A 26,055-nucleotide genomic window follows, 5' to 3' on the forward strand; every position below is an offset into this window, starting at 1 on the left:
GTTGTTAGAAGCAGTGAAAAGTTTTTATCGAGGATGTAAGGCATGTGTACGTGTAGGAAGAGAGGAAAGTGATTGGTTCTCAGTGAATGTAGGTTTGCGGCAGGGGTGTGTGATATCTCCATGGTTGTTTAATTTGTTTATGGATGGGGTTGTTAGGGAGGTAAATGCAAGAGTCCTGGAAAGAGGGGCAAGTATGAAGTCTGTTGGGGATGAGAGAGCTTGGGAAGTGAGTCAGTTGTTGTTCGCTGATGATACAGCGCTGGTGGCTGATTCATGTGAGAAACTGCAGAAGCTGGTGACTGAGTTTGGTAAAGTGTGTGGAAGAAGAAAGTTAAGAGTAAATGTGAATAAGAGCAAGGTTATTAGGTACAGTAGGGTTGAGGGTCAAGTCAATTGGGAGGTGAGTTTGAATGGAGAAAAACTGGAGGAAGTGAAGTGTTTTAGATATCTGGGAGTGGATCTGTCAGCAGATGGAACCATGGAAGCGGAAGTGGATCATAGGGTGGGGGAGGGGGCGAAAATTTTGGGAGCCTTGAAAAATGTGTGGAAGTCGAGAACATTATCTCGGAAAGCAAAAATGGGTATGTTTGAAGGAATAGTGGTTCCAACAATGTTGTATGGTTGCGAGGCGTGGGCTATGGATAGAGTTGTGCGCAGGAGGATGGATGTGCTGGAAATGAGATGTTTGAGGACAATGTGTGGTGTGAGGTGGTTTGATCGAGTAAGTAACGTAAGGGTAAGAGAGATGTGTGGAAATAAAAAGAGCGTGGTTGAGAGAGCAGAAGAGGGTGTTTTGAAATGGTTTGGGCACATGGAGAGAATGAGTGAGGAAAGATTGACCAAGAGGATATATGTGTCGGAGGTGGAGGGAACGAGGAGAAGAGGGAGACCAAATTGGAGGTGGAAAGATGGAGTGAAAAAGATTTTGTGTGATCGGGGCCTGAACATGCAGGAGGGTGAAAGGAGGGCAAGGAATAGAGTGAATTGGAGCGATGTGGTATACAGGGGTTGACGTGCTGTCAGTGGATTGAATCAAGGCATGTGAAGCGTCTGGGGTAAACCATGGAAAGCTGTGTAGGTATGTATATTTGCGTGTGTGGACGTGTGTATGTACATGTGTATGGGGGGGGGGGGTTGGGCCATTTCTTTCGTCTGTTTCCTTGCGCTACCTCGCAAACGCGGGAGACAGCGACAAAGTATAAAAAAAAAAAAAAAAGTAAGGCATGTGTACGTGTAGGAAGAGAGGAAAGAGATTGGTTCTCAGTGAATGTAGGTTTACGGCAGGGGTGTGTGATGTCTCCATGGTTGTTTAATTTGTTTATGGATGGGGTTGTTAGGGAGGTGAATGCAAGAGTTTTGGAAAGAGGGGCAAGTATGAAGTCTGTTGGGGATGAGAGAGCTTAGGAGGTGAGTCAGTTGTTGTTCGCTGATGATACAGCGCTGGTGGCTGATTCATGTGAGAAACTGCAGAAGCTGGTGACTGAGTTTGGTAAAGTGTGTGAAAGAAGAAAGTTAAGAGTAAATGCGAATAAGAGCAAGGTTATTAGGTACAGTAGGGTTGAGGGTCAAGTCAATTGGGAGGTAAGTTTGAATGGAGAATAACTGGAGGAAGTAAAGTGTTTTAGATATCTGGAAGTGGATCTGGCAGCGGATGGAACCATGGAAGCGGAAGTGGATCATAGGGTGGAGGAGGGGGCGAAAATTCAGGGAGCCTTGAAGAATGTGTGGAAATCGAGAACATTATCTCGGAAAGCAAAAATGGGTATGTCTGAAGGAATAGTGGTTGCGAGGCATGGGCTATGGATAGAGTTGTGCGCAGGAGGATGGATGTGCTGGAAATGAGATGTTTGAGGACAATGTGTGGTGTGAGGTGGTTTGATCGAGTGAGTAACGTAAGGGTAAGAGAGATGTGTGGAAATAAAAAGAGCGTGGTTGAGAGAGCAGAAGAGGGTGTTTTGAAGTGGTTTGGGCACATGGAGAGAATGAGTGAGGAAAGATTGACTAAGAGGATATATGTGTCGGAGGTGGAGGGAACGAGGAGAAGAGGGAGACCAAATTGGAGGTGGAAAGATGGAGTGAAAAAGATTTTGTGTGATCAAGGCCTGAACATGCAGGAGGGTGAAAGGAGGGCAAGGAATAAAGTGAATTGGAGCAATGTGGTATACCGGGGTTGACGTGCTGTCAGTGGATTGAATCAAGGCATGTGAAGCGTCTGGGGTAAACCATGGAAAGCTGTGTAGGTATGTATATTTGCGTGTGTGGACGTATGTATATACATGTGTATGGGGGGGGGGGTTGGGCCATTTCTTTCGTCTGTTTCCTTGCGCTACCTCGCAAACGCGGGAGACAGCGACCAAGTATAATAAAAAATAAAAATAATAATATATATATATATATATATATATATATATATATATATATATATATATATATATATATATATATATATATATATATATATATATATATATCCCCTGGGGATAGGGGAGAAAGAATTCTTCCCACGTATTCCCTGCGCGTCGTAGAAGGCGACTAAAAGGGAAGGGAACGGGGGGCTGGAAATCCTCCCCTCTCGTTTTTCATTTTCCTAAAGAAGGAACAGAGAGGGGGCCAAGTGAGGATGTTCCCTCAAAGGCTCAGTCCTCTGTTCTTAACGCTACCTTGCTAATGCAGGAAATAGCGAATAGTATGAAAAAAGAAAAAAAAAAAAATATATATATATACATCCCTGGGGATAGGGGAGAAAGACCACTTCCCACACATTGCTCACGTGTCGTAGAAGGCGACTAAAGAGGACAGGAGCGGGGGGCTAGAAACCCTCCCCGTCTTGTATTTTAATTTTCTAAAAGGGGAAACAGAAGAAGGAGTCACACGGGGAGTGCTCATCCTCCTCGTAGACTCAGATTGGGGTGTCTAAATGTGTGTGGATGTAACCAAGGTGAGAAAAAAGGAGAGACAGGTAGTATGTTTGAGGAAAGGAACCTGGATGTTTTGGCTCTGAGTGAAACGAAGCTCAATGGTAAAGGGGAAGAGTGGTTTGGAAATGTCTTCGGAGTAAAGTCAGAGGTTAGTGAGAGGACAAGAGCAAGGGAAGGAGTAGCACTACTCCTGTAACAGGAGTGGTGGGAGTATGTGATAGAGTGTAAGAAAGTAAATTCTAGATTGATATGGGAAAAACTAAAAGTTGATGGAGAGAGATGGGTGATTATTCGTGCATATGCAGCTGGGCATTAGAAGAAAAATCATCAGAGGCAAGTGTTTTGGGAGCAGCTGAATGAGTGTGTTAGTGGTTTTGATGCACAAAATTGATGGGTGATTTGAATGCAAAGGTGAGTAATGTGGCAGTTAAGAGAATAATTGGTATACATGGAGTGTTCAGTGTTGTAAATGGAAATGGTGAAGAGCTTGTAGATTTATGTGCTGAAAAAGGACTGGTGATTGGGAATACCTGGTTTAAAAAGCGAGATATACATAGGTATACATATGTAAGTTGGATAGATGGCCAAAGAGTGTTATTGGATTGTGTGTTAATTGATAGGCACGTGAAAGAGAGACTTATGGATGTTAATGTGCTGAGAGGTGCAACTGGAGGGATGTCTGATCATTATCTTGGGGAGGCTAAGGTGAAGATTTGTAGGGGTTTTCAGAAAAGAAGAGAGAATGTTGGGGTGAAAAGAGTGGTGAGAGTAAGTGAGCTTAGGAAGGAGACTTGTGTGAGGAAGTACAGGGAGAGACTAAGTACAGAATGGAAAAAGGTGAGAACAAAGGAGGTAAGGGGAGTGGGGGAGGCATGGGATGTATTTAAGGAAGCAGTAATGACTTGTGCAAAAGATGCTTGTGGCATGAGAAGCGTGGGAGGTGGGTTGATTAGAAAGGGTAGTGAGTGGTGGGATGAAGAGGTAAGATTATTAGTGAAAGAGAAGAAAGGGGCATTTGGACGAGTTTTGCAGGGAAAAAATGCAAATGAGTGGGAGATGTATAACAGAAAGAGGTAGGAGGTCAAGAGAAAGGTGCAAGAGGTGAAAAAAAGGGCAAATGAGAGTTGGGGTGAGAGAGTATCATTAAATTTTAAGGAGAATAAAAACATGTTTTGGAAGGAGGTAAATACAGTGCGTAAGACAAGGGAGAAAATGGGAACTTTAATGAAGGGGGCTAATGGGAAGGTGGTAACAAGTAGTGGTGACGTGAGAAGGATATGGAGTGAGTATTTTGAAGGTTTGCTGAATGTGTTTGATGATAGAGTGGCAGATATAGGGTGTTTTGGTCGAAGTGGTGTGCAAAGTGAGAGGGTTAGGGATAATGATTTAGTAAACAGAGAAGAGGTAGTAAAAGCTTTGCAGAAGATGAAAGCCAGCATGGCAGCAGGTTTGGAGGGTATTGCAGAGGAATTTATTAAAAAGTTGTGACTGTATTGTTGACTGGTTGGTAAGTAAGGTTATTTAATATATGTATGATTCATGGTGAGGTGCCTGAGGATTGGCGGAATGCATGCATAGTGCCATTGTACAAAGGCAAAGGGGATAAGAGTGAGTGTTCAAATTACAGGGGTATAAGTTCGTTGAGTATTCCTGGGAAATTATATGGGAGGGTATTGATTGAGAGGGTGAAGGCATGTACAGAGCATCAGATTGGGGAAGAGTAGTGTGGTTTTAGAAGTGGTAGAGGATGTGTGGATCAGGTGTTTGCTTTGAAGAATGTATATGAGAAATACTTAGAAAAGCAAATTGATTTGTATGTAGCATTTATGGATCTGGAGAAGGCATATGATAAGAGTTGATAGAGATGCTCTGTGGAAGGTATCAAGAATATATGGTATAGGAGGCAAGTTGGTAGAAGCAGTGAAAAGGTTTTATCGAGGATGTAAGGCATGTGTACGTGTAGGAAGAGAGGAAAGTGATTGGTTCTCAGTGAATGTAGGTTTGCGGCAAGGGTGTGTGATGTCTCCATGGTGGTTTAATTCTTTATGGATGGAGTTCTTAGGGAGGTAAATGCAAGAGCCTTGGAAAGAGGGGCAAGTATGAAGTCTGTTGTGGATGAGAGAGCTTGGGAAATGAGTCAGTTGTTGTTCGCTGATGATACAGCGCTGGTGGCTGATTCATGTGAGAAACTGCAGAAGCTGGTGACTGAGTTTGGTAAAGTGTGTGAAAGAAGAAAGTTGAGAGTAAATGTGAAAAAGAGCAAGGTTATTAGGTACAGTAGGGTTGAGGGTCAAGTCAATTGGGAGGTAAGTTTGAATGGAGAAAAACTGGAGGAAGTAAAGTGTTTTAGATATCTGGGAGTGGATCTGCCAGCAAATGGCACCATGGAAGCAGAAGTGAGTCATAGGGTGGGGGAGGGGGCGAAAGTTCTGGGAGCCTTGAAGAATGTTTGGAAGTCGAGAGCATTATCTCGGAAAGCAAAAATGGGTATGTTTCAAGGAATACTGGTTCCAACAATGTTGTATGGTTGCAAGGCATGGGCTATGGACAGAGTTGTGCGCAGGAGGGTGGATATCCTGGAAATGAGATGTTTGAGGACAATATGTGGTGTGAGGTGGTTTGATCAAGTAAGTAATGTAAGGGTAAGAGAGATGTGTGGTATTAAAAAGAGTGTGGTTGAGAGAGCAGAAGAGGGTGTTTTGAAATGGTTTGGTCACATGGAGAGAATGAGTGAAGAAAGATTGACAAAGAGGATATATGTGTCAGAGGTGGAGGGAACGAGGAGAAGTGGGAGACCAAATTGGAGGTGGAAAGATGGAGTGAAAAAAATTTTGAGTGATCGGGGACTGAATATGCAGGAGGGTGAAAAGCGTGCAAGGAATAGAGTGAATTGGAACGATGTGGTATACCGGGTTCGACGTGCTGTCAATGGATTGAGCCAGGGCATATGAAGCGTTTGGGGTAAACCATGGAAAGTTCTGTGGGGCCTGGATGTGGAAAGGGAGCTGTGGTTTCGGGCATTATTACATGACAGCTAGAGACTGAGTGTGAACGAATGGGGCCTTTGTCTTTTCCTAGCGCTACCTCGCACACATGAGGGGGGAGGGGGTTGTTATTCCATGTGTGGCGAGGTGGCGATGGGAATAAAGGCAGACAGTATGAATTATGTACATGTGTATATATGTATATGTCTGTGTGTGTATATATATGTATACATTGAGATGTATAGGTATGTATATTTGCATGTGTGGACGTGTATGTATATACATGTGTATGTGGGTGGGTTGGGCCAATCTTTTGTCTGTTTCCTTGTGCTACCTCGCTAATGCGGGAGACAGCGACAAAGCAAAATAAATAAATAAATAAACATTATTTTTATTTTTATTATACTTTGTCGCTGTCTCCCGCGTTTGCGAGGTAGCGCAAGGAAACAGACGAAAGAAATGGCCCAACCCACCCCCATACACATGTATATACACACGTCCACACACGCAAATATACATACCTACACAGCTTTCCATGGTTTACCCCAGACGCTTCACATGCCCTGATTCAATCCACTGACAGCACGTCAACCCCGGTATACCACATCGCTCCAATTCACTCTATTCCTTGCCCTCCTTTCACCCTCCTGCATGTTCAGGCCCCTGATCACACAAAATCTTTTTCACTCCATCTTTCCACCTCCAATTTGGTCTCCCTCTTCTCCTCGTTCCCTCCACCTCCGACACATATATCCTCTTGGTCAATCTTTCCTCACTCATTCTCTCCATGTGCCCAAACCATTTCAAAACACCCTCTTCTGCTCTCTCAACCACGCTCTTTTTATTTCCACACATCTCTCTTACCCTTACGTTACTTACTCGATCAAACCACCTCACACCACACATTGTCCTCAAACATCTCATTTCCAGCACATCCATCCTCCTGCGCACCACTCTATCCATAGCCCACGCCTCGCAACCATACAACATTGTTGGAACCACTATTCCTTCAAACATACCCATTTTTGCTTTCCGAGATAATGTTCTCGACTTCCACACATTCTTCAAGGCTCCCAGAATTTTCGCCCCCTCCCCCATCCTATGATCCACTTCCGCTTCCATGGTTCCATCCGCTGCCAGATCCACTCCCAGATATCTAAAACACTTCACTTCCTCCAGTTTTTCTCCATTCAAACTCACCTCCCAATTGACTTGGCCCTCAACCCTACTGTACCTAATAACCTTGCTCTTATTCACATTTACTCTTAACTTTCTTCTTTCACACACTTTACCAAACTCAGTCACCAGCTTCTGCAGTTTCTCACATGAATCAGCCACCAGCGCTGTATCATCAGCGAACAACAACTGACTCACTTCCCAAGCTCTCTCATCCCCAACAGACTTCATACTTGCCCCTCTTTCCAAAACTCTTGCATTCACCTCCCTAACAACCCCATCCATAAACAAATTAATCCACCATGGAGACATCACACACCCCTGCCGCAAACCTACATTCACTGAGAACCAATCACTTTCCTCTCTTCCTACACGTACACATGCCTTACATCCTCGACAAAAACTTTTCACTGCTTCTAACAACTTGCCTCCCACACCATATATTCTTAATACCTTCCACAGAGCATCTCTATCAACTCTATCATATGCCTTCTCCAGATTCATAAATGCTACATACAAATCCATATATATATATATATATATATATATATATATATATATATATATATATATATATATATATATATATATTTTTTTTTTTTTATTATACTTTGTCGCTGTCTCCCGCGTTTTCGAGGTAGCGCAAGGAAACAGACGAAAGAAATGGCCCAACCCCCCCCCCATACACATGTATATACATACGTCCACACACGCAAATATACATACCTACACAGCTTTCCATGGTTTACCCCAGACGCTTCACATACCCTGCTTCAATCCACTGACAGCACGTCAACCCCGGTATACCACATCGCTCCAATTCACTCTATTCCTTGCCCTCCTTTCACCCTCCTGCATGTTCAGGCCCCGATCACACAAAATCTTTTTCACTCCATCTTTCCACCTCCAATTTGGTCTCCCTCTTCTCCTTGTTCCCTCCACCTCCGACACATATATCCTCTTGGTCAATCTTACCTCACTCATGCTCTCCATGTGCCCAAACCACTTCAAAACACCCTCTTCTGCTCTCTCAACCACGCTCTTTTTATTTCCACACATCTCTCTTACCCTTACGTTACTCACTCGATCAAACCACCTCACACCACACATTGTCCTCAAACATCTCATTTCCAGCACATCCATCCTCCTGCGCACAACTCTATCCATAGCCCACGCCTCGCAACCATACAACATTGTTGGAACCACTATTCCTTCAAACATACCCATTTTTGCTTTCCGAGATAATGTTCTCAACTTCCACATGTTCTTCAAGGCCCCCAGGATTTTCGCCCCCTCCCCCACCCTATGATCCACTTCCGCTTCCATGGTTCCATCCGCTGCCAGATCCACTCCCAGATATCTAAAACACTTCACTTCCTCCAGTTTTTCTCCATTCAAACTCACCTCCCAATTGACTTGACCCTCAACCCTACTGTACCTAATAACCTTGCTCTTATTCACATTTACTCTTAACTTTCTTCTTCCACACACTTTTCCAAACTCAGTCACCAGCTTCTGCAGTTTCTCACATGAATCAGCCACCAGCGCTGTATCATCAGCGAACAACAACTGACTCACTTCCCAAGCTCTCTCATCCCCAACAGACTTCATACTTGCCTCTCTTTCCAAAACTCTTGCATTTACCTCCCTAACAACCCCATCCATAAACAAATTAAACAACCATGGAGACATATATATATATATATATATATATATATATATATATATATATATATATATATATATATATATCCTTTCCTGATTCCTTGCTCTGTTCCTTATTTTGGAAAGTAATACAGAAGGGGAAGATTTCCAGTCCCCCAGTTCCTCCCCTTTTAGTCACCTTTTATAACATGGAGGGGACATGTGGGCAGTATTCTTTATCCCCTATCCCCAGGTAAACCATGGAAAGGTCAGTGGGGCCTGGATGTGGATAGGGAGCTGTGATTTTGGTGCTTACACATGACAGCTTGAGAATGGATGTGAGAGAATGTGGCCTTTCTTCGTCTGCTTCTGGCGCTACCTTGCTGATGCAAATAGCAGCAATCAAGTGTGAAAGGGAAAGTGAATATATATTCATGCTTTTGGTAGTTTTAAATGTATGTATTTATACATTATGGTGAGGTCCTTATGAGAAAACCTGTCAAATGTTTAGTGTTTGATATGGTATTGTCTTGATGCTCTCTGTTTTTATATGTTGTATCTTTAAGTATTCCCTGCGTGTCGTAGAAGGCGACTAAAAGGGAAGGAAGCGGGTGGCTGGAAATCCTCCCCTCTCGTTTTTTTTTTTTTTTTTTTCCCCAAAAGAAGGAACAGAGAAGGGGGCCAGGTGAGGATATTCCTTCAAAGGCCCAGTCCTCTGTTCTCAACGCTACCTCGCTAACGCGGGAAATAGCGAATAGTTTGAAAGAAAAAATATATATATATATATATATTTTTTTTTTTTTTTTTTTTTATACTTTGTCGCTGTCTCCCGCGTTTGCGAGGTAGCGCAAGGAAACAGACGAAAGAAATGGCCCAACCCCCCCCCCCATACACATGTACATACACACGTCCACACACGCAAATATACATACCTACACAGCTTTCCATGGTTTACCCCAGACGCTTCACATGCCTTGCTTCAATCCACTGACAGCACGTCAACCCCTGTATACCACATGACTCTAATTCACTCTATTTCTTGCCCTCCTTTCACCCTCCTGCATGTTCAGGCCCCGATCACACAAAATCTTTTTCACTCCATCTTTCCACCTCCAATTTGGTCTCCCTCTTCTCCTCGTTCCCTCCACCTCCGACACATATATCCTCTTGGTCAATCTCTCCTCACTCATTCTCTCCATGTGCCCAAACCATTTCAAAACACCCTCTTCTGCTCTCTCAACCACGCTCTTTTTATTTCCACACATCTCTCTTACCCTTACGTTACTTACTCGATCAAACCACCTCACACCACACATTGTCCTCAAACATCTCATTTCCAGCACATCCATCCTCCTGCGCACATCTCTATCCATAGCCCACGCCTCGCAACCATACAGCATTGTTGGAACCACTATTCCCTCAAACATACCCATTTTTGCTTTCCGAGATAATGTTCTCGACTTCCACACATTTTTCAAGGCTCCCAAAATTTTCGCCCCCTCCCCCACCCTATGATCCACTTCCGCTTCCATGGTTCCATCCGCTGACAGATCCACTCCCAGATATCTAAAACACTTCACTTCCTCCAGTTTTTCTCCATTCAAACTCACCTCCCAATTGACTTGACCCTCAACCCTACTGTACCTGATAACCTTGCTCTTATTCACATTTACTCTTAACTTTCTTCTTCCACACACTTTACCAAACTCAGTCACCAGCTTCTGCAGTTTCTCACATGAATCAGCCACCAGCGCTGTATCATCAGCGAACAACAACTGACTCACTTCCCAAGCTCTCTCATCCCCAACAGAAAAGCAAATGGATTTGTATGTAGCATTTATGGATCTGGAGAAGGCATATGATAGAGTTGATAGAGATGCTCTGTGGAAGGTATCAAGAATATATGGTGTGGGAGGAAAGTTGTTAGAAGCAGTAAAAAGTTTTTATCGAGGATGTAAGGCATGTGTACGTGTAGGAAGAGAGGAAAGTGATTGGTTCTCAGTGAATGTAGGTTTGCGGCAGGGGTGTGTGATGTCTCCATGGTTGTTTAATTTGTTTATGGATGGGGTTGTTAGGGAGGTGAATGCAAGAGTTTTGGAAAGAGGGGCAAGTATATATATATATATATATATATATATATATATATATATATATATATATATATATATATATATATATATATATATATTTTTTTTTTTCAAACTATTTGCCATTTCCCACGTTAGGCATGTACAGAGCATCAGATTGGGGAAGAGCAGTGCGGTTTCAGAAGTGGTAGAGGATGTGTGGATCAGGTGTTTGCTTTGAAGAATGTATGTGAGAAATACTTAGAAAAGCAAATGGATTTGTATGTAGCATTTATGGATCTGGAGAAGGCATATGATAGAGTTGATAGAGATGCTCTGTGGAAGGTATTAAGAATATATGGTGTGGGAGGCAAGTTGTTAGAAGCAGTGAAAAGTTTTTATCGAGGATGTAAGGCATGTGTACGTGTAGGAAGAGAGGAAAGTGATTGGTTCTCAGTGAATGTAGGTTTGCGGCAGGGGTGTGTGATGTCTCCATGGTTGTTTAATTTGTTTATGGATGGGGTTGTAAGGGAGGTAAATGCAAGAGTCCTGGAAAGAGGGGCAAGTATGAAGTCTGTTGGGGATGAGAGAGCTTGGGAAGTGAGTCAGTTGTTGTTCGCTGATGATACAGCGCTGGTGGCTGATTCATGTGAGAAACTGCAGAAGCTGGTGACTGAGTTTGGTAAAGTGTGTGGAAGAAGAAAGTTGAGAGTAAATGTGAATAAGAGCAAGGTTATTAGGTACAGTAGGGGTGAGGGTCAAGTCAATTGGGAGGTGAGTTTGAATGGAGAAAAACTGGAGGAAGTGAAGTGTTTTAGATATCTGGGAGTGGATCTGTCAGCGGATGGAACCATGGAAGCGGAAGTGGATCATAGGGTGGGGGAGGGGGCGAAAATTTTGGGAGCCTTGAAAAATGTGTGGAAGTCGAGAACATTATCTCGGAAAGCAAAAATGGGTATGTTTGAGGGAATAGTGGTTCCAACAATGTTGTATGGTTGCGAGGCGTGGGCTATGGATAGAGATGTGCGCAGGAGGATGGATGTGCTGGAAATGAGATGTTTGAGGACAATGTGTGGTGTGAGGTGGTTTGATCGAGTAAGTAACGTAAGGGTAAGAGAGATGTGTGGAAATAAAAAGAGCGTGGTTGAGAGAGCAGAAGAGGGTGTTTTGAAATGGTTTGGGCACATGGAGAGAATGAGTGAGGAGAGATTGACCAAGAGGATATATGTGTCGGAGGTGGAGGGAACGAGGAGAAGAGGGAGACCAAATTGGAGGTGGAAAGATGGAGTGAAAAAGATTTTGTGTGATCGGGGCCTGAACATGCAGGAGGGTGAAAGGAGGGCAAGAAATAGAGTGAATTGGAGTCATGTGGTATACAGGGGTTGACGTGCTGTCAGTGGATTGAAGCAAGGCATGTGAAGCGTCTGGGGTAAACCATGGAAAGCTGTGTAGGTATGTATATTTGCGTGTGTGGACGTGTGTATGTACATGTGTATGGGGGGGGGGGTTGGGCCATTTCTTTCGTCTGTTTCCTTGCGCTACCTCGCAAACGCGGGAGACAGCGACAAAGTATAAAAAAAAAAAAAAAAAAAAAAAAAAAAAATATATATATATATATATATATATATATATATATATATATATATATATATATATATGTGCATAAAAATGCATAAAAAAAAAAGTGTGGTTGAGAGAGCAGAACAGGGTGTTTTGAAATGGTTTGGTCACATGGAGAAAATGAGTGAGGAAAAATTGACCAAGAGGATATATGTGTCAGAGGTGGAGGGAACAAGGAGAAGTGGGAGACCAAATTGGAGGTGGAAAGATAGAGTGAAAAAGATTTTAAGTGATTAGGGCCTGAACATCATGCAGGAGGGTGAAAGGCGTGCAAGGAATAGAGTGAATTGGAACGATGTGGTATACCAGGGTCGACGTGCTGTCAATGAATTGAACCAGGGCATGTGAAGCCACCATGCCACACATGAAATGACAACCCCCTCTCCCCGCATGCGCGCAGGGTACCACTAGGAAAATACAGCAAAAGGCCACATTCGTTCACACTCAGTCTCTAGCTGTCATGTATAATGCACCGAAACCACAGCTCAATTTCCACATCGAGGCCCCACAAAATTTTCCATGGTTTCCCCAAGACGCTTCACATGCCCTGGTTCAATCCATTGACAGCACGTCCACCCCAGTACACAATATCATTCCAATTCACTCTATTCCTTGCTTGTCTTTCACCCTCCTGCATGCTCAGGCCCCGACTGCTCAAAATCTTTCATTCCATCTTTCCACCTCCAATTTGGTCTCCAACTCCTCCTCGTTCCCTCCACCTCTGCCACATATATCCTCTTTGTCAATCTTTCCTCACTCATTCTCTCCATGTGAGCAAACCATTTCATAACACCCTCTTCTGCTCTCTCAACCACACTCTTTCTTTTTATTACCACACATGTCTCTTACCCTCTCATTACTTACCCAATCAAACCACTTCACACCACATACTGTCCTCAAACATCTCATTTCCAATACATCCACCCTCCTCCATACAATCCCATGCCTCGCAACAATATAACATTGTTGGAACCACTATTCCTTCAATTTATTTATTATTTTATTTTGCTTTGTCGCTGTCTCCCGCATGAGCGAGGTAGTGCAAAGAAAAAGACAAAAGAATGGCCCAACCTACCCACATACACATGTATATCCATACACATCCACACACGCAAACATACATACCTATACATCTCAAAGTATACATATATATACACACACACAGACATATACATATATACCCATATACATAATTCATACTGTCTGCCTTTATTCATTCCCATTGCCACCCCGTCACACATGTTAAAACAACCCCCTCACCCCGCCTGTGCGCGAGGTAGTGCTAGGAAAAGACAACAAAGGCCACTTTCATTCACACTCAGTCTCTAGCTGTCATGTAATAATGCACCGAAACCACACCTCCCTTTCCACATCCAGACCCCACAGAACTTTCCATAGTTTACCCTAGACGCTTCACATGCCCTGGTTCAATCCATTGACAGCACGTCGACCCCGGTATACCACATCGTTCCAATTCACTTTATTCCTTGCACGCCTTTCACCCTCCTGCGTGTTCTGGCCCCAATCACTCAAAATCTTTTTCATTCCATCTTTCCACCTCCAATTTGGTCTCCCACTTCTCGTTCCCTCCACCTCTGACACATATATTCTCTTGGTCAATCTTTCCTCACTCATTCTCTCCATGTGACCAAACCATTTCAAAACACCCTCTTCTGCTCTCTCAACCACACTCTTTTTATCACCACACATCTCTCTTACTCTATTATTACTTACTTGATCAAACCACCTCACACCACATATTGTCCTCAAACATCTCATTTCCAGCACATCCACCCTCCTGCACACAACTCTATCCATATCCCATGCCTCGCAACCATATAACATTGTTGGAACCACTATTCCTTCAAACATACCCATTTTTGCTTTCCGAGATAATGTTATCGATTTCCACACATTCTTCAACACTCCCAAAACTTTCGCCCCCTCCCCCACACTATGATTCACTTCTGCTTCCACGGTTCCACCCACTGCCAGATCCACTCCCAGATACCTAAAACACTTCACTTCCACCAGTTTTTCTCCATTCAAACTTACCTCCCAATTGACTTGTCCCTCAACCCTACTGTACCTAATAACCTTGCTCTTATTCACATTTACTCTCAGCTTTCTTCTTTCACACGCTTTACCAAACTCAGTCACCAGCTTCTGCAGTTTCTCACACGAATCATCCACCAGCGCTGTATCATTAGCGAACAACAACTGATTCACTTCCCAAGCTCTCTCATCCACAACAGACTGCATACTTGCCCGTTTCCAAAACATACCCATTTTTGCTTTCCGAGACAATGTTCTCACCTTCCATACATTTTTCAACGCTCCCAGAACCTTCACCCCCTCCCCCACCCTGTGACTCACTTCTGCTTCCATCATTCCATCTGCTGCCAAATCCACTCACAGACACCTAAAACACTTCACTTCCTCCAGTTTCTCTCCACTCAAACTTACCTCCCAACTGACTTGTCCCTCAACCCCACTGTACCTAATAACCTTGCTCTTATTCAATTACTGTCAACTTTCTTCTTTCACACACTTTACCATACTCACTCACCAGCTTCTGCAGTTTCTCACCCAAATCAGCCACCAATGCTGTATCATCAGCGAACAACAACTGACTCACTTCCTAGGCCCTCTCATTCACAACAGACTTCATACTTGCCCCTCTCTCCAAAACTCTTGAATTCATCTCCTTAACAACCCCATCCCTAAGCAAATTAAACAACCATGGAGATAACACGCGCCCATGCCGCAAACCGATATTCACTGAGAGCCCATCACTTTCCTCTTTTCCTACTCGTACACATGCCTTACATCCTCAATAAAAACTTTTCACTGCTTCTAGCAACTTGCCTCCCACACCATATACTCTTAATACCTTCCTCAGAGAATCTCTATCAACTCTATCGTATGCCTTCTTCCGATCCATAAATATGTATATGCAGAAGATGAAAACCAACAAGGCAGTGGGTTTGGAAGGTATTGTAGTGTAATTTATCAAAAAAGGGAGTGACTGTTGTTGACTGGTTGTTGAGGATATCTAATATATGTATGGCTCATGGTGAGGTGCCTGAGGATTGGCATAATGCATGCATAGTGCCATTGTATCAAAGGCCCAAATTTCAAAGCCCTACTATGAGCCAGTGTGGTGGCTAAAGTGGTAGTGCATGATAATTTCTCCAGAACCACAGTGTTATCCTCCAGCTATGAAAATGGGAGCACATTTGCATGAGTCTTCTAGCAGGGGAAACTGAACAGCTCTTTGCCAGATCTAGAGGGCCAGCTGATGGTCCTGAGTCATTTGAACATGATGTCTTTGGATCAAGTGGAAAGTGTTTGTATGGACACAGGCTCATTTAGCATCAAAAGTAGGCCAAAATGAAGTAGGAAAAATATCTCCTAACAAAAAGCAGAGGTAGTGTTGCCAATGCCAGCCTGACCCAGACAATACTGCACTTGAATGGTGCAGCTGTTAATTTAGACTCATACTATCATATAGTTTTGCTATTTTGAAAGAATTATCAATGAAACACAATGATAATAAGAAGAAAAAATTCATTATAAAACATAAAGTAATGAGTAGTAAATAATAAATAACAGTAATAATCAGTATTAAATAACAGCTATTTTGTAAGACCTCGGTGTCACATGAGATACTACTATGCATGTATTATCATTCATTATACTTATACTGAAATACTGATAACTGGAGATCAGTAATCGATAATTCAGAGTAGATAAAAACAAAAAAAAATGGTAAAGCATACACTACAGTATCTCACTTGATGCTCAGCCTTAAACTCTCACTGTTTTGGCAAACTGTGCTGAAACATCTACAAAACTTCTACATGTTATCATAATGAAAGCAATGGAAGTACAGTCTTTCTGAAGTGGTTTTTCTTTCATTGTTAGATGAATATCTTTCAAATTGTAACGTTAAATACATTCTTAAACTTAAAAATGTGAATTCTCAGGGTTGAAAAAGATACTTTGGGGGGAGTGTCAAGGGGTTAAGGTGTTTTCTCCATCACTTACTAACTTCACCATATGCTACTGGCATTCTTCTAGATTCGTCTTACACAATTTTACTTCTTACAAACACCTTTTATACTATTATTCACCTCCTTTCATAATCTGTTTTGCTCTTTAAAGTTCTGGTTCATTTTTTCTTCTGAGACCTGCTACTGTTTTTACATTATTAACATATGCAATCCCTTTGACTTTTCTATTACACTCTGTCCTCCATTCATCATTATATTCCAGCATATCTATCTCTGAAGCTTTTTTAATCCTCCATCAATTTCCTTATATCTTCATTCCTTCATGCTGAATCTCTCTTTCCACAAGCTATACACAACACCCACACACTTAACTAGCAGCCTTTATTACATGCCTCCACATCATCTTAACCTTACTTTGAATTGTTTTGGGTCCTCTCAGCTCTTCACTTAATAACCAATAATATGAAGAATGAATGGTATGCCTCAGAGGTAAAAACAAGTATCCTAACACAGTCTACATCAATGATTCTCATAAGTGTAGTGAATTTTTTCTTTTGCATTATCGCCATTATTTTGCTTCATTTCAAAAGTGTGACTCTCTAAATCAAAGCCTTTACAACTGACAGATTTTGCTTTCATAAGAAGGGACTTTATGGCTTAAGGTTGCCAATCAAAAGCATAAAGAGTACACAGTACATAGGATTCAATTTGCATTTCAACATTTGAGTATCATCAAATAAACACACCATATTTTTTGCTAACTTATGGTGCAGAATGATCTTCCCATGTGAAACAGTATTTGCTTATCCTATGTCTTAAGAAGAAGCTTAGACAATCTGCAGCTATCACAGATATTGCAATTCTGCTTAGAGGATATATACAATGATTACTTAAAGAATTATTTCATCTACTATACCTATTTTTCTCTCATAGGTCCCTTACAATTTCCCTGCAAACTTTCAGATATACCATAAATGGGCTGATCAGTCAAATCCACAACTCACATGTATGTTATTTGAACACAGTTCTAACAAAAACATGACTAAAGTATCAGCTAGAAAGAGTTGTTCATCTACTTTCAATTCTATACTATAGTTTGACTGAAGTTATGTTGAAGTTGGTTGCAAAACAATGAGTGGATGCAGTGGTGCAAGAAACAGCACTCATGAAAATGCTCATGCATGGCCAACACTAATCTGCCAGAACTGTTAATGTTTAAGAATATAAGAGACAGAATCTATGGAAATAATTTATGTGCATGAGTATAATTCATAAAATGATCCTAACACCATGAGTAACAAAATATCGAATTCCAGTAATCACTACAAACACTGCTTCAATCATGAGAAAGCTGACAGTCAGCACTGCAACAGATGCCACAGATAAGTGATGCAATGGATGCACTCAATACACACAATATGTTAAATCAATCCAATCAAAAATATCTATAATACTCACGCATGTTATTCATACGACTAATCACATTTCCTATTTCATTCAAATGCACACTCAGTGTCAATGAGATGAGAATCTATGAAGCAATTCATACAACTGTCAATCACAACAACAATGCAGATGAAAAGACCTAAAATTATCATTTACCAGGGTCCTGCAAAATTTCTATCTCACCTACAGGCATCATCCATTCAGTGGTAATCTTAAAATCTAAGACTAAATACACCTGTGAATTTTAGGTGTTCAACAACAAAAGCTAAAATCTAAAATTTTTCAAGAAAATCACAAGGTGCAAAACACAGCAAAGGGATGACTGTGAAAAATCTTTCATTTCATTAGTTAGCTGCATTATGACATGCTTATAAACTAAACGTATCAAAGCTCTAGTAACTAGGGCAGAGATAATACTTTCCTGATAGCAACAAATACAAATGGTGATGATACAACAAAGCATGCTAAGTTATTACTAACACATATTTTTCAGCAATCAAACATACAATGTGGGTAGGAAGGATGAATTACATGAATGAACATTAACTTCATAACTGATTACAGCTTCTGGAATCAGAGTACAATATTAGGGTAACAGATAAATGGTGGCTAAATTAATAAAGATCATATCTATCACATGTTATTGTCTGAACAAGTTCTGCAGAGGTATGCATGCCTTTAAGAAGCCTTTAAGAAACAAAGCCAAGTAACCCATGTCTAGCCTAACTTTGATCTTTTGAATATGAGAAAAGAGCACCATGAAGCACCACACTGTATATGAGCGGCATCTTTTCAATGCAATGTAGAAGCATTTAATGACGAACATTCATTATCAAAAAGATGTACTATAACATCTTAATGAGAAGAAGGTTCTTGCAATATCACCTATTAGCTCTGCTAGATTAAAACACATTCACTGCTTAGATAGCTTCATATAGTGATAGTCAAATTCCCAATTTGAGGAAGAATAAATAATCTCCCAGGTAATTTGCATAAAACTAATAATAGCCAAAATTAATCTTTGCCCAAGGGGCACCTCAAACAGATAGGGGGATATATTTCTTCAGGTGCAGTGAATAATGCTCAATATTACAATTACAAGACAAAGCACAAGGCACTCTAGTAATGGATCTGCAGAAAGCAGGAGCCTCAGCCAATATGAAACATTTTCCACTGCTAATTCTTAAAAGATACTTACGATCCACATAGTGTCGATCATTGTATTTATCATACTTATGGTGTCGCGAACTTCTGTGGTGCCGTTCTAAAAATAAAAATTAACAAAACATACTGTAAACTAAATGACAAAACCAGGGAATAAGGATGAAATTATTTAGATATCAAACTCACAGAAAAATTCATGAAAATTCTCTCCAAAAGCATTTTAAAAGCAAAATTGAAAAAAATCTTTATCTATAGCAAGAGACCTATATGAAGTCTACAACAGCGATCATTCCTCATGCATCAACAAAATCACTTTAAAATTAAACAACTACTTTCTGTCTCTACAAGAAATCATTTCCAAATTTAGAGAACTGAAAAAAATAAAATTCATATTTCTATTCAGGTTTTCCTATGAAGTAAAGCAAAACCTAGAAGCAAGCATTACATACTTTTCACACTATCTTTCGCAATATTCAATGCTGAATTTCAGAAGTTCACAATTAGATGAACATCAAAATCCATAATTCTGTCCTCAATAAAAATAATTTTATAGCATAATCATACTCTTACATCTGCAGTATAGCATTCCAAATCAAAGCAACTCCCCAAACTTGGCCCTTGTGAGGGTACTGATGCTCAATGAAAAAGCACACATTTGCGATAATGTGTCACTTAACAGTAAAAGTTTTGCAAGGTCATCCAAACACTGCCACAATCCATTATCTAATATTCTGAACAGCTCCGGATCCCAACTGCTCAAGGTTGAACTCCAAAAGAGTCGAAAATTCCCTGCTACCGGAAGCAGCACTAACTTTTGAAAGGTCCTCTGTGACACCGAGGCTTTCTCATAGAAATTCATCATGGTATAATAATAATAATAATAAAAATAAGAAAAAAAAAAAAAATTAATAATGGTTGAGAGAGCAGAGGAGGGTGTTTTGAAATGGTTTGGTCACATGGAGAGAATGAGTGAGGAAAGATTGACCAAGAGGATATATGTGTCGGAGGTGGAGGGAACGAGGAGAAGAGGGAGACCAAATTGGAGGTGGAAAGATGGAGTGAAAAAGATTTTGTGTGATTGGGGCCTGAACATGCAGGAGGGTGAAAGGAGGGCAAGGAATAGAGTGAGTTGGAGCGATGTGGTATACCGGGGTTGACGTGCTATCAGTGGATTGAATCAGGGCACGTGAAGCGTCTGGGGTAAACCATGGAAAGCTGTGTAGGTATGTATATTTGCGTGTGTGGACGTATGTATATACATGTGTATGGGGGTGGGTTGGGCCATTTCTTTCGTCTGTTTCCTTGCGCTACCTCGCAAACGCGGGAGACAGCGGCAAAAAAAAAAAAAAGAAAAAAAAAAAAAATTATTATACTTTGATGCTGTCTCCCGCGTTAACGAGGTAGCGCAAGGAAACAGAAGAAAGAATGGCCTAACCCACCCACATACACATGTATATGTATAAACGCCCACACACGCACATATACATACCAACACATTTCAACATATACATACATATACATATGATGATACAGCGCTGGTGTCGGTTTCATGTGAGAAACTGCAGAAGCTGGTGACTGAGTTTGGTAAAGTGTAAGAAAGAAGAAAGTTAAGAGTAAATGTGAATAAGAGCAAGGTTAGTAGGTACAGTAGGGTTGAGGGTCAAGTCAATTGGGAGGTAAGTTTGAATGGAGAAAAACTGGAGGAAGTAAAGTGTTTTAGATATCTGGGAGTGGATCTGGCAGCGGATGGAACCATGGAAGTGGAAGTGGATCATAGGGTGGGGGAGGGGGCGAAAATCCTGGGAGCCTTGAAGAATGTGTGGAAGTCGAGAACATTATCTCGGATAGCAAAAATGGGTATATTTGAAGGAATAGTGGTTCCAACAATGTTGTATGGTTTCGAGGCATGGGCTATGGATAGAGTTGTGCGCAGGAGGATGGATGTGCTGGAAATGAGATGTTTGAGGACAATGTGTGGTGTGAGGTGGTTTGATCGAGTAAGTAACGTAAGGGTAAGAGAGATGTGTGGAGATAAAAAGAGCGTGGTTGAGAGAGCTGATGAGGGTGTTTTGAAATGGTTTGGGCACATGGAGAGAATGAGTGAGGAAAGATTGACCAAGAGGATATATGTGTCGGAGGTGGAGGGAACGAGGAGAAGTGGGAGACCAAATTGGAGGTGGAAAGATGGAGTGAAAAAGATTTTGTGTGATCGGGGCCTGAACATGCAGGAGGGTGAAAGGAGGGCAAGGAATAGAGTGAACTGGATCGATGTGGTATACCGGGGTTGACGTGCTGTCAGTGGATTGAATCAGGGCATGTGAAGCGTCTGGGGTAAACCACGGAAAGCTGTGTAGGTATGTATATTTGCGTGTGTGGACGTGTATGTATATACATGTGTATGGGGGTGGGTTGGGCCATTTCTTTCGTCTGTTTCCTTGCGCTACCTCGCAAACGCGGGAGACAGCGGCAAAAAAAAAAAAAAAAAAAACATATATGACACATATATACACATGTACATATTCTTACTTGCTGCCTTCATCCATTCCCACCGCCACACTGCCACACGAAATGGCACATACACATGTAAATACATAAACGCCCACACACACACATACACATACCTATACATTTCAATGTATACATGCATATACATACACAGACACATATATACAAATGTACATATTCATATTTGCTGCCTTCATCCATTCCCACTGCCACCCAGCCACACATGAAATGGAAACCCCCCCCACATGCGCGTGTTTGAAGTAGCGGTTGGAAAAGACAACAAAGGCCACATTTGTTCACACTCGGTCTCTAGCTCTTATGTGTAATGCACCAAAACCATAGCTCCCTTTCCACATCTAAGCCCCACAAAACTTTCCATAACTTACCCCAGATGTTTCACATGCCCTGGTTAAATCCACTGATAGCACGTTGACCCTGGTATACCACCTCGTTCCATTTCACTCTATTCCTTGCACGCCTTTTACCCTCCTGTACGTTTAGGCCCCGATCGCTCAAAATCTTTTTCACTTCATCCTTCCACCTGCAATTTGGTCTCCTACTTCTCCTTGTTCCCTCCAACTCTGACACATATATCCTCTTTGTCAATCTTTCCTCACTCATTCTCTCCATGTGACCAAATCATTTCAATACACCCTCTTCTGCTCTCTCAACCACACTCTTTATTACTACACATCTCTTTTACCCCTTCATTACTTACTCGATCAAACTACCTCACACCACATATTGTCCTCAAATATCTCATTTCCAACACATCCACCCTCTGCCGCACAACCCTATCTATAGCCCACACCTCGCAACCAAATAACACCGTTGGAACCACTATTCCTTCAAACATCCCCATTTTTGCTCTCCTAGATAACATTCTTACCTTCCACACATTCTTCAATGCTCCCAGAACCTTCGCCCCCTACCCCACCCTGTGACTCACTTCCGCTTCAATGGTTCCATCCGCTGCTAAATCCACTGCTAGATATCTAAAACACTTCACTTCCTCTAGTTTTTCTCCATTCAAACTTATCTCTTTTTATACTTGATTGCCATTTCCACAGAGTGAGGTAGTGTCAGGAAACAGCCAAAGAAAGGCCAATCTACTCACATACACACACACACACACACACACGTACACACACGCTCATACACGTACATATACATATCAACATATACACGTATACATACACACATATGCAATGACATATACATATATACACATGTACATATTCATACTCGCTTTCCTTCATCCATTCCCGGCACCATCCCACCCCAAAGGAAACACCATCACTGCCCCGTGTCAGCAAGGTAGTGCCTGAAAAACAGTCAGTCTCTAGCTGTCAAGTGTAATGCACTGAAACAACAACTCCCTATCCACATCTAGGCCCCACAGACCTTTTCACGGTTTACCCCAGACATTTCACATGCCCTGGTCCAGTCCATTGACAGCACATCAACCCCAGTATACTACATCATTCCAATTCACTCTATTCCTTGCATGCCTCTCACCCTCTTGCATGTTCAGGTCCTGATCCCTCAAAAGCTTTTTCACTCCATCCTTCCACCTCCAATTTGGTCTCCCATTTCTCCTTGTTCCCTCCACCTTTGACACATATATCTTTGTTGTCAACCTTTCCGAACTCATTCTCTCCAAATGCCTCAACCACACTCTTTTTTATTACCACACAGCTTTCTTACCCTTTTATCATTGACTCAATCAAACCACCTGCAAACCACATATTGTCCTCATACATTTCATTTCTAACACATAAATATACACCTCACATGAACAGCATTCTCATATAGCACTAGCAGATTTTCCTGTTACCTTCATGTTATGAATTTCTGACATTACACATACTTATCAGGAATATCACATACTGTAATTAGATAAACCCAAATCTCACAAGTAGCACAGAGATGCACACAATGGTGGGAACATGGCATGCACCACCCATAACCCACACTGATGGGTTATGGGTGGTGGCGCTGGTGGCTGATTCATGTGAGAAACTGCAGAAGCTGGTGACTGAGTTTGGTAAAGTGTGTGAAAGAAGAAATTTAAGAGTAAATGTGAATAAGAGCAAGGTTATTAGGTACAGTAGGGTTGACGGTCAAGTCAGTTGGGAGGTAAGTTTGAATGGAGAAAAACTAGAGGAAGTAAAGTGTTTTAGATATCTGGGAGTGGATCTGGCAGCGGATGGAACCATGGAACCGGAAGTGGATCATAGGGTGGGGGAGGGGGCGAAAATTCTGGGAGCCTTGAAGAATGTGTGGAAGTCGAGAACATTATCTTGGAAAGCAAAAATGGGTATGTTTGAAGGAATAGTGGTTCCAACAATGTTGTATGGTTGCGAGGCGTGGGCTATGGATAGAGTTGTGCGCAGGAGGATGGATGTGCTGGAAATGAGATGTTTGAGGACAATGTGTGGTGTGAGGTGGTTTGATCGAGTAAGTAACGTAAGGGTAAGAGAGATGTGTGGAAATAAAAAGAGCGTGGTTGAGAGAGCAGAAGAGGGTGTTTTGAAATGGTTTGGGCACATGGAGAGAATGAGTGAGGAGAGATTGACCAAGAGGATATATGTGTCAGAGGTGGAGGGAACGAGGAGAAGTGGGAGACCAAATTGGAGGTGGAAAGGAGTGAAAAAGATTTTGTGTGATTGGGGCCTGAACATGCAGGAGGGTGAAAGGAGGGCAAGGAATAGAGTGAATTGGATTGATGTGGTATACCGGGGTTGACGTGCTGTCAGTGGATTGAATCAGGGCATGTGAAGCGTCTGGGGTAAACCATGGAAAGCTGTGTAGGTATGTATAATTGCGTGTGTGGACATATGTATATACATGTGTATGGGGGTGGGTTGGGCCATTTCTTTTGTCTGTTTCCTTGCGCTACCTCGCAAACGCGGGAGACAGCGACAAAGCAAAAAAAAAAAAAAATATTTATATATATATATATATATATATATATATATATATATATATATATATATATATATATATATATATATATTGAGAGGGTGAAGGCATGTACAGAGCATCAGATTGGGGAAGAGCAGTGTGGTTTCAGAAGTGGTAGAGGATGTGTGGATCAGGTGTTTGCTTTGAAGAATGTATGTGAGAAATACTTAGAAAAGCAAATGGATTTGTATATAGCATTTATGGATCTGGAGAAGGCATATGATAGAGTTGATAGAGATGCTCTGTGGAAGGTATTAAGAATATATGGTGTGGGAGGAAAGTTGTTAGAAGCAGTGAAAAGTTTTTATCGAGGATGTAAGGCATGTGTACGTGTAGGAAGAGAGGAAAGTGATTGGTTCTCAGTGAATGTAGGTTTGCGACAGGGGTGTGTGATGTCTCCATGGTTGTTTAATTTGTTTATGGATGGGGTTGTTAGGGAGGTAAATGCAAGAGTTTTGGAAAGAGGGGCAAGTATGAAGTCTGTTGGGGATGAGAGAGCTTGGGAAGTGAGTCAGTTGTTGTTCGCTGATGATACAGCGCTGGTGGCTGATTCATGTGAGAAACTGCAGAAGCTGGTGACTGAGTTTGGTAAAGTGTGTGGAAGAGAAGAAGTTAAGAGTAAATGTGAATAAGAGCAAGGTTATTAGGTACAGTAGGGTGAGGGTCAAGTCAATTGGGAGGTGAGTTTGAATGGAGAAAAACTGGAGGAAGTGAAGTGTTTTAGATATCTGGGAGTGGATCTGGCAGCGGATGGAACCATGGAAGCGGAAGTGGATCATAGGGTGGGGAGGGGGGCGAAAATTCTGGGGGCCTTGAAGAATGTGTGGAGTCGAGAACATTATCTCGGAAAGCAAAAATGGGTATGTTTGAAGGAATAGTGGTTCCAACAATGTTGTATGGTTGCGAGGCGTGGGCTATGGATAGAGTTGTGCGCAGGAGGATGGATGTGCTGGAAATGAGATGTTTGAGGACAATGTGTGGTGTGAGGTGGTTTGATCGAGTGAGTAACGTAAGGGTAAGAGAGATGTGTGGAAATAAAAAGAGCGTAGTTGAGAGAGCAGAAGAGGGTGTATTGAAGTGGTTTGGGCACATGGAGAGAATGAGTGAGGAAAGATTGACCAAGAGGATATATGTGTCGGAGGTGGAGGGAACGAGGAGAAGAGGGAGACCAAATTGGAGGTGGAAAGATGGAGTGAAAAAGATTTTGTGTGATCGGGGCCTGAACATGCAGGAGGGTGAAAGGAGGGCAAGGAATAGAGTGAATTGGAGCGATGTGGTATACCGGGGTTGACGTGCTGTCAGTGGATTGAATCAAGGCATGTGAAGCGTCTGGGGTAAACCATGGAAAGCTGTGTAGGTATGTATATTTGCGTGTGTGGACGTATGTATATACATGTGTATGGGGGGGGTTGGGCCATTTCTTTCGTCTGTTTCCTTGCGCTACCTCGCAAATGCGGGAGACAGCGACAAAGTATAAAAAAAAAAAAAAAAAAAATATATATATCCACAAACATAACAGGTTGTAGGAAAATCAAATTAGCCATTATAC

At 41.9% G+C, this 26,055-nt stretch overlaps 1 protein-coding gene across 10 annotated transcripts in view; it reads right to left on the reverse strand.

Moving 5' to 3' along the window:
• dsh (Segment polarity protein dishevelled) overlaps nucleotides 1-26,055 on the reverse strand; it is a 184,545-nt gene that overhangs the window by 99,708 nt on the left and 58,782 nt on the right. For 8 of the 10 annotated variants that reach the window (XM_071664501.1, XM_071664493.1, XM_071664500.1 and 5 more), the window contains exon 5: nucleotides 19,069-19,134. The exons of the other annotated variants lie outside the window; for them this stretch is intronic. In XM_071664501.1, the coding sequence (XP_071520602.1) occupies nucleotides 19,069-19,134 (66 nt within the window). The remainder of the gene's footprint in view (nucleotides 1-19,068; nucleotides 19,135-26,055) is intronic. 10 annotated transcript variants of the gene reach the window in all.

The sequence above is a fragment of the Panulirus ornatus genome, chromosome 9 (genome assembly GCF_036320965.1).
Source record: "Panulirus ornatus isolate Po-2019 chromosome 9, ASM3632096v1, whole genome shotgun sequence".
NCBI lineage: Eukaryota > Metazoa > Arthropoda > Malacostraca > Decapoda > Palinuridae > Panulirus > Panulirus ornatus.